The 10,261-nt window shown below is 49.0% G+C and overlaps 1 protein-coding gene across 1 annotated transcript in view; it reads right to left on the bottom strand.

The window, feature by feature from the left end:
- LOC103600875 (podoplanin-like) overlaps positions 1 to 1,467 on the bottom strand; it is a 29,656-nt gene extending 28,189 nt beyond the window's left edge. Inside the window, 1 exon segment of the mRNA XM_008585206.1 lies at positions 1,228 to 1,467. Within this exon segment, the coding sequence (XP_008583428.1) occupies positions 1,228 to 1,294 (67 nt within the window). The 5' untranslated portion in view covers positions 1,295 to 1,467.
- Positions 1,468 to 10,261: the final 8,794 nt, after the last annotated feature.

Raw genomic sequence — 10,261 nt, forward strand, 5'->3', positions numbered from 1 at the left:
GCCACGATCTTTCCTTAGCAGAGCTGGGATACACACGGCTCAGATTGGAGGCCTCCGTCACCTTGCACGGGTGAGCTCAAAATGGTGTCATTTGCACGCTGTCTCGCCAAAAAGGAAATGTAACTGAAATACAGAACTGTATATATTCCGGTGGAAAGAGAAGTTCCAAAGATAGGATTGCCATGAATAGCCCACAGCCCCTGTAAAGAGAATTGCTCCATCTCCTCCAAGCAGGCAGTCCAGCATAGAATAGTACACTCTGTATAATTTCCCTAAGTCTGGGTATTTTTGTCTGTGCAGAATTGTAGAAGCCTAGGTTTGGTCCACCCCTCCTGCAAACCACTCCCTTCAAGAAGAATTCCTCTGGTCCTCGGCCTACCTATGGAAGAGTTTACCTTTCAAGCACAGCTCAGCACCCTCCAGCCCCAAAGATCACTAGTCAGCCTACAATTTCTTCAGCCAATATTTAGTAAGCAACTGCTACACGGCAGACATTGTTTTGGCCCTGGAGATCAAGTCCAGACATCCCTGTGTCCTCTAGAACTTATATTCAATTGAGGAAACAGACAAAAATAAAAACCCAAGAAAAGAAATAGAATGTTGACAAGTGTTCGCAGAGGCCACCAGCACGGCACAGTGGACAGAAAGAGGTGAGAGATGAGAAGAGGAAAGGAGAGGACACGAGGGGAGGGAAGACGTGGCCAGTGGGGCAGGTGGTGTGCCCCACCGCCGGATGGAATCCTGTAGTCTAAGGAGTCACCAACACTGATCCGGTCATTGAGGTTGCTGGCCAAGTTCAACACACGGCCCCAAACCCACTTAAACCTCAGAGATGAACCCCAGCCCTCCTGAATGTCCCTCCCAATCCCATGGGGCCAATTTCTTCTGAGGCTGTGGGTATTCCTCCAACACAGCCCCCCAGGGGGAAGCCCGGTGGCTCTTATCCTTCGACCCCTATCTCTTGCGAGCTGACCTGGAGGGAGACCCCCTCTGCTGCCACCCCTGCTGCCTGCTCTGGGCACACCGCAAACTGTTTCTTTGGAACCTGGCACAGCTAAGCTGCTGCCTCCCCTCCTTGGTGCTGATCCGACTCGCGGGCACACACACACTCCCAGCTCCCCCGCGCTCTCCTGGGCGACCTCAAATACCAGGCCCAGGAATTCCAGCAAGTCTCTGCTCGCTGGTCCCCAGCAGCCGCTGCAGGAAGCCACTCGCGCTGGGTCTTACCTCCTTCTGCCAGGACCCAGAGCGATGCACTTCCCAAAACGAAGAGCAGGACTGTAACCTTCCACATCTTCCCAGCTGACTTGTTCTCTTTGGGGCCCAGCCACGACTTTTTTGTGCTGGGGGATGATCACAAAGCTCTGCAGGCACAGGCCCAGCCTGGAGGAGTCGGGATGCGTGCAGCAGAGTCCCAGTGCGGGAGGGTGCCCAGTTTTCCTTCACCCCAGGCAGCCGCAGGAGCAAACTTTGCAACTGGAAACTTTCCGAGTGCAGTCAGCATTTATCTCTCCCGATGAGGGCGGGGAGCAGCTGTAAGGTGGTCTCAGTCCCAGGCGTGCTAGGACCGCCCTCCGGCTCTGTCTGGCCAGTGCAAAAACGATGATCTCAGGCCAGGTTTAAAGTTACAGGGCCGCAGCTGGGGGGCTGCCAGGACCACGAGGGCCCTGAGCCCTGGCAAAAACGGGCTTTTATTCTGTTCAACAACAGGAGGGAAAGGGGCCACATGCAATAAACAGTTTTGCTCTTTTCATTGATTTTTTACCGTACTTATTATTCTGTTTTTTAAGACTGAAGCACAAGCCTATGTTTTTCTTCTGATAGGCTGAAGGGAGAAGTAAACTGTTCCTTGTGTGGCCCATAGTTTTAGAACCAAGCAAGCATGGGATTGTTCTTGTAAATATTGAATTCGATGGCTTAAAAAAAAAAAAAATTGGCCATCATCTGGCTGGGCCAGAGGCAACTCATGCTGGTCAATTGCACCCTTGTCCAGGGGACCAAGGCGGGCGGGCTCAGGGGGGCTGCCTGGGAGCTGGCTGGGGTAGCTTGGCAGACCCAATGACTTTAGCAGTTTTGGAAAAAAAAGGTTGAGCTCCCTCTCCTTTTCCCGACCCTGGGATGCACCGCTGTGATGCTGGGGCCCCCACTGTGGAATCAGGTTCTGTACTGGTGGTGACCCACATGGTCACCCAACCTGTGTCCGTTTCCAGCTTGGATTCATCCCTTTTCATCCTGGAGTCTGGCCCCAGAGTCCCCACTTTACTGGTTTAAACAATCTTGCCTTGATCTTAGGTGCCAGCAGCAACAAGAGAATTTATATCTTTTACCTTCTTCCCATCTGAACTGTTGGAATTAAAAAAAAAAAATTAAGAACAGGAGTGTGGGAGGTGGTCTTTGCTCCACACCCAGATGCCACAAATTCCATTCAACAAAAGAACCTGAAGATGAATGCCCAAAGCTCCACACTGGGGTAAAGACTGGTTGTTTTGGGATCTTTATACTTGACCCTGATTCCCAATTTATTTTATCATAAGAACTACATGGGAGATTGTCATAAAAGCTCAGAATCCTTGGTTCCACCCCAAACTCATGTAAATCGGACCCTTTGGGAATTCTTACTTTAAACCAGTGTCCCAGGAGAACTTGTCTACAGGAGCATTTGCAAACGTCCCTCAGGGCTTCTCAGAGAGAATCACTGGGGGGTGCAGTGGGGGTGGGGGGCTGTTTTCATGCAGGTGCAGCCTCTGCGGGTCTGAGCAGGGGAGATTCTGCATTTCTAAAGATCTCTCTGGTCCTGGGCTACGAGATAGGAGCTGTGTACCTGAAGTAAGGGGGGTTGGGGGCTGGGATTGGAAGCATAAATAGAAAACTGGAGACAGAAAAGGTACTTATCCCTGAGCTGACTTTCCCGTCTTGCTGATATGTTTTATTGTTATTACTCAGTATCAATGATGACAGAGTAAATGCATTCTCTGTTGAGCCTGTTAGGTAGAGAATAGATACAAATCTACTCCAAGATCACAAAAAAGAAAAAGATGGACCACTGTCACTTGGAAATTGAAGCGGAAGGAAGCTTGGGGGTAGAGAACGGGATACATGCAGCTAATGTAGAGGGTTGCTTGGGGCTGGGTTATGATTCAAGGAGACCCTCCCTGTACCTCTCCTGCCACCCACATGGATGTGTCCAGTTGCTACGAGGTTGGTCATCTGACCCTCTGGTAAAGGATGAAGGCGGGGGCAGGTAACAGGGAGGTGGATCCTTCTGGAGGCCCTGGACAGGGGCCAGGACAGGGGACTCCATGGATGGGTGTGGGTGCTGTTGGTCTGAGTAAATGGAGAGGGGAAACCTACAGACAGAGGGAAGATCTCAGCTTCCTCTCCCATGGCAACAGCCAGCGGATTGAAAGAGAGGGAATGATGGCTTTGGGCATAGGTGTGACCCAGGGTCAGGCTACAGAAGCTGCGGTGAAGCCCAGGGGGTTTGGCAGCCTGAGACCCAGCCCAGCTGAGGGGAAGAAGGAAGGAAGGAGGGCACATGCCTGAGGATTCCTCCGTTCTTGTGGAATAAGAAATTCCTATGCTCCTAAAGCAGTGACCATTAGTAACTAGTGAGATAACAGTCACAGCAACTGACATTTACCTTGCTGCCAGGACCACGCACTATCTCATTTAATCCTCAAAGCCACCCTTGAGCTACGAATATTGATAATACCCATTCTACAAAGAAGGAAACAGGTTTAGAACAGATTCACCTGGAGGGCTGGTGAGATAGACCGCTGGGCCCCACTCCCAGAATTTGCACGTCCAACAAGTTCGCAGGTGGTGCTGGTGCTGCTGGTCCTGGGTCCCACTCTGAGAACCACTGTTTAGAGGTCTCTCTGCAAATTGTCCAGGGTCCTACAGTGAGTGAGTGGTGGAGCCACGGGTCCCTCTGTTGCAGAGCAGGTCTTGAGCTGGTTGCTAGTGCTGTGTCTTGCTTAAGGATTTGATAGCAGAGGTCTAAAACTTGCTTTTAGGAGGCAGGAGACCCCCAAAGGAAGCAGGCTGTGAAATTGAGAAGGAGCCAAACTGCAGCATCCTATATGGAACTCTCCAGCCTGGGATCTGGAGATGGAGTGTTAGGGTCTCTTCGGCTCCCTGTGTTCTTTGAGGCCCTGAATAGTCCAGAGAGCAGCCGGCTGAGCTGCTCCAGGCTGCCTGAAAAGACACCGTGGGGAAGAAGCTTCTCAGCACACGATGTTCCAGAGCTGAGAAACCCCCAGTTGAATCTCTGATAGCAAAGGCAGCCCTGGGACCCAGGAATAAATAAGTCCTGCACTTCGGGGTATGACCTGGGACCAAAACGTATCAGGCAGGAAAGAGATGAAGCTGTCGGGGGGCGGGGGGGCACTGGAACTGAAGGAACTCACAGCAACTTGATTTGTTAGAGGGAGCCAATGTATGACCTGGGACCAAAACGTATCAGGCAGGAAAGAGATGAAGCTGTCGGGGGGCGGGGGGCACTGGAACTGAAGGAACTCACAGCAACTTGATTTGTTAGAGGGAGCCAACGTGTTTGGGCATCAAAATCCAGCTCCAGGGTGGCCTCAGGCAGCACGAGCCTCTGTTTCTAATTCTTTAAAATGGGGGTGTTATTCCTACTTTGGAGGGCTCTGGGCACAGCAAGCAGTATTGCTACTATGATTACCATGACGTTTGTTTCTGCCAGGCCCTGCCTGATTCTCGGCCTCTTCAGTCCTCTGGAGCCCACCTGTGCCCACCGGTGCCCACTGGTGCCCACCTGTGTTCACCTGTGCCCAACTGAACACTGAGCCAGCTCCAGCCTCTAAGACAGAAGTTCTTAACATGGTTCCAATAGAACTGGCTTTTTTTGACCTTAGGAAACCCAGCTGGACTAGTACACAGCATCGCCCTCTCTGTTAGCCCAAGCCTCACCTTAGGTCTTATTCCTGAGTCTCCTTGACTCTTGTCCTGCCTCCTGAGCCTAAGGCCTCCTCTTGAAACTGGATTACCTCCTAGTTCCACCCAGGAGATGGTGTTCTGCACCAGGACTCTGACCTGGAGGCTGGCTCCTGCCGTTTCATGAGCGGGGAGTGGCTTGGATTTCTGACCCACTNTTAGGGTCTCTTCGGCTCCCTGTGTTCTTTGAGGCCCTGAATAGTCCAGAGAGCAGCCGGCTGAGCTGCTCCAGGCTGCCTGAAAAGACACCGTGGGGAAGAAGCTTCTCAGCACACGATGTTCCAGAGCTGAGAAACCCCCAGTTGAATCTCTGATAGCAAAGGCAGCCCTGGGACCCAGGAATAAATAAGTCCTGCACTTCGGGGTATGACCTGGGACCAAAACGTATCAGGCAGGAAAGAGATGAAGCTGTCGGGGGGCGGGGGGGCACTGGAACTGAAGGAACTCACAGCAACTTGATTTGTTAGAGGGAGCCAACGTGTTTGGGCATCAAAATCCAGCTCCAGGGTGGCCTCAGGCAGCACGAGCCTCTGTTTCTAATTCTTTAAAATGGGGGTGTTATTCCTACTTTGGAGGGCTCTGGGCACAGCAAGCAGTATTGCTACTATGATTACCATGACGTTTGTTTCTGCCAGGCCCTGCCTGATTCTCGGCCTCTTCAGTCCTCTGGAGCCCACCTGTGCCCACTGGTGCCCACTGGTGCCCACCTGTGTTCACCTGTGCCCAACTGAACACTGAGCCAGCTCCAGCCCCTAAGACAGAAGTTCTTAACATGGTTCCAATAGAACTGGCTTTTTTTGACCTTAGGAAACCCAGCTGGACTAGTACACAGCATCGCCCTCTCTGTTAGCCCAAGCCTCACCTTAGGTCTTATTCCTGAGTCTCCTTGACTCTCGTCCTGCCTCCTGAGCCTAAGGCCTCCTCTTGAAACTGGATTACCTCCTAGTCCCACCCAGGAGATGGTGTTCTGCACCAGGACTCCGACCTGGAGGCTGGCTCCTGCCGTTTCATGAGCGGGGAGTGGCTTGGATTTCTGACCCACTGGGCTGCCTCCATCTGCTAGAGCTCCCTGCCGCTCTCCCAGAGTCTCCCAGATGCTGACTGCCCCTCCAATGGTCCTGGTCAAACCATCTCATGCCCCATTCCACTGGGCTGCACACGAAGTTGCTAAAAGAATTTTGAAAAACTAGGTACCAATTATTTTTCACCATAGACTTAAATAAGTCTATGTTGAACAGGAGGTAGACCATACTAAACACTTCATACAAAGAAATAAGATGAAGATTGGCTGATCAGAAAAAATAGTTCATGAAACGATTTGATCAAACTGACCATAAAACAAAAGATACAAAATTTTACCTGTAAATTTTAATGTATACACCTTGATATTTTTCATACAAGACCTGGGAAACTTTCCAATTACACTTAAAATAATCAGCGTGACTCACACATATTCTTTTATAAAAATAATGAGCATTTATTAATTTTTCACTATAAAGATATGCATTTATTAAAGGAGGTGTGAAAAACAGGAAAGTAGAAAAAATGATAATATGCCTTGATTTCCTATGCGTTGTTTGCAACTTTTTCTTTTGACATAATTTCAAATATACAGAAAAGGTGGAAAAGTATTTAAGAGCTCCCACATGCCCTTTTCCCAGATTAACCAGATTGTTTATAGTTGGCCCCATCATTATCAACATTTGCTTCCTCATTATCTCCATCTTTATTTTTTGTTCTAGATCACCCAAGAGTAATATAGATATTATACCCTTGAAATTTACACCCAAGAATGTCCTAAGGCCAAAGACATTTTCTTTCAGCAGGATTATCAAAGTCAGGAAATTTAATATGAAAACAATACTGTTGTCTAGTTCACAGTCCATATTTAAATTTTGACAATTATTCCAATAATATCCTTTACAGATTATCTTTTTCAAGAGCTATTCCAGGACTACTTATCACATTTGGCTGTCATGTCTCCAGAAGATGCCAGAACATTGCTTCAACCTTTGTCTTTCTTAAGCTTGATGCTTTTTGAAGACTACAGGCTAGTTATTCTGGAGAATGTCCTTCAGTTGGGGTCTGTCTGCTGTTTCCTCACAATTAGGTACAGGTATGCATTCTTGGCCGGATGACCACAGAAGCGATGCTGTGTCCTTCTCCATGAACTACCTGAGGTGGCCTCGTGTCAGTTCCCAGTACTGCTGAGGGTTACCTGTGATCCCTTGGTTAAGGTGTTTGAATTCAGGACACCCCAACATGGGCCAAGCTTCTTCCTTAACAGTATGTTTGCAAGCAGGGAACGACAGTGTTTCACATTGGTACCCTGGGACTAAAGAGATGTTTTTCACCCCAGACAGTGCTCCATAATAAGATTTGGGATAGATCAGAATCTGCCTTTCTTTGGTAAACGCGGGACGGGCTATTGTGAAGGCATGGTATTCTCCCAGCAGCTTTAGAAGAAATCTTATGAACATCAAGGTGTTGAAAATTTGAGTCCCTTAAACCCATCCTAACAGACATTCTCCTAGGGAAATCTGTGTGCCTCTGCCGCTTGAAGACCCCTGCCCTGTCCCCCTGCTGGGCTGGGTACCTCCCAGCATTGGGGCTGCCTCATGCCACCCCACTGTACTTAAAGGACTGAGCCCAGTCTGTTCCCAGCTATGGGGACTCCCTGCCTGCTTTGATGATATTGTGAGCTCCCCAAAGCCAGGAACTTAGCTTATTGATATATTCATATTCAAATTCAAATATATATATTTGTAGTCTCAGCATCTGGCACTGCTCCATAAATATTTGTGACAGGACAGTTTGGCATTTTCTGTGGACCGATGGAAGGTCCTCATCATAGAGGAACCTCAGCCCTGCCCAAGACTCAGAGACTGATTCAGTGGCACATGATACACAACATCAGCCAGCCTGACTAGGCAAAGAGAAAACAAGCAAGTGACTTCTGGGATTTCTGGGAAAGCCCTGCCAGCACCTCTCCAGCTCTTGGTACACTTCCCTCCCTGCGAACTGCCTGATGGCTACACCCCATAGACCTTCCTTAGCTTAAAGATGCAATCCCTTTGGGCTGCAAGAAAACCCGGGGTGGATTGCGTGATTAGCACAGTCTTGCAGACCTTGATGTGGATGGGTTTTTTTCCCTTTCTCAAGAGCAAGTTTTGTTTGTTTTTTATTTTTTGGCTGCTGAACTATCTGGGCATCCAAACCCTTGCCCTTGGTGTTGTAACACCACGCTCTAATCAACGAGCTAACTGGCCAGCTCTCCCAAGAGCAGGTTTCGATAAGGTGTCAAAGGTACTAGTCTCTTGGATTCTCCCAAGAAGGAGAAAATGCACAAAATAAAAAAAACCCTGGGATGCTAAAGACACATTTTACCTATTTCATACTTTCATTTGGTCAGGCAGGACCTGTTGGCTGCGACATCTCCTGGGTTTAACTTGAGCTGGTCACCCTCTCGCTGGCCTCTATCTGACAGATATGACATGTGCTCAACCCCGTGGTCACCAGCTCCACTTTTCCCACTCACTTTGGTAGGGAAGGTTGAGTCTTCACAAACTGTATCTTCAGTGGCTGAGGTGGGGCCCCACATGGCTGTCTTAGGACAAGGAATGTGGCGTGATGTTTAGTTTTTCACGGGTCTATTAAAAGCATCCGGCTTTTGCTTGAAGCAATATGGGGAACATTCAGCTCTGTGGATTGACAGGCTTCTGTGCCCTTTGCTGTCCTGGGGAAGCCTGGGGCCTCGCTGCTGGACATGGTCATGTGTACAGAGTGAGCTCCACATGCCCTGGGAGAACTGAAAGGGCTGAGCAGGCCAAGGGTATGAACACGGCCTTCACAGGGAAGATGGCACCGAATTATATATACTCCAGTTCTGATGTTGGCTCCACACCACGCCAAAGAAGTGCAAAAAGAACTCACTTGGGCCACTGGTAATGGTTTTCACAATGGCACGTTGCTAATACACTACCCTTCCCACCCGACCAAAAGGAAAAGTTGACTAAATCTACCCATCGATAGGAATTCAGGTATCTGATGGTTTGGGTGTAAAGGGTCACCGATTACTTTAATGGGTTGGGAGCATAGAGTCCGGTTGGGTGTTTTTTGTTTTTGATCAAGACTGAATTTTAATTGGCAGACATGCATTGGGAAGGTTGACGCTTTTTACCGTTCAGACCAATACTCACAGAAAGCTCCTTTCACTGGTGTGTTCAGAGAGCCCTTGATTATGAAGACTCAGCCCTCTGCTTGCAAAACAATCTGAATGAATGTGTTTCAGTGTGGGAGGCTGGGGAGTCAAGGAGGGACACGGCTGGGGGGGCAGGAGAGAGGCGGGTGTTTATCTCACTGCTGCTTGCACGGGTGGTGGCCTTGAAGATATCAATGCCAGGCTTTTTCTCCCTCAGTTTCCCTGGGTGGAAACTGGGCTTGTGACCATGACAGTGAGAATACCTACCTGGAGGCCTGACTGTGCTGCCCACTTGACCAGAGCCAACTCACCCTCTACTCTGCCAGCTCCTGCTTGCATGCTGAGGGTAATGATGGCAAACCACCACTGCCACAAACTCCTGCCATCCCAGCCTGGCATCTGTCCCCAGAGCAGATGTCACACTCCCCAGGGATGAGGCCACGAGGCCCACAGGCCAGACAATGGATGGGATCCCTTTGGAATAGTCTGGATCTTGTTGATATTTTGAAATCACTTTTGTTGAGGTCCCAAATCTGTTTTAATCACCATTCAGGAATCTAATTCAAATATTCAGACTTCAGAGTCTGCCAAGAGGTGGGTTTGGCCATGACAGGAAAACAGGAAAAGGCTTAAAAGCTAATAAAGCTGGAAGAAAACAGCTTTTATGTCTTCCGAGAGGGGAAATTTGGTGCTGGAGAGGGTGAGGACTCTCCTTGTGCTGGAGCAGCCTGTTTAAGGTTTCTGGAGACGGGCAAGAGGCACGAGGGAGTTTCTGGGAGAAGTTACTGGAGGAATTTAACTGTTTTTGTTAGCAGAGCCAGGGAGCCTGTTTACGTGTTTATTACTGGCACCAACAGCAGGGAGTTACTGTACAGATTATTTATTCTTCCACTTGACAACTATCTACTGAACATCAGTTGTGTGCCAGATAGTGTCATAGGTTCCAGGGACATGGCAGGGAACAAGGCGTCCAGGTCCCCGTTTCTGAGCCTCTTACATTCTGTGTGGGCTATCATTCAGATGATAGGTATAGAAATACAAAAGGTATTATTTAAAAGTTTATCTAATCAAAATAAAAATTTGAAGACCATTGGAATGGAG

This window comes from Galeopterus variegatus, unplaced genomic scaffold (assembly GCF_000696425.1).
Source record: "Galeopterus variegatus unplaced genomic scaffold, G_variegatus-3.0.2 Scaffold3493, whole genome shotgun sequence".
Lineage (NCBI taxonomy): Eukaryota > Metazoa > Chordata > Mammalia > Dermoptera > Cynocephalidae > Galeopterus > Galeopterus variegatus.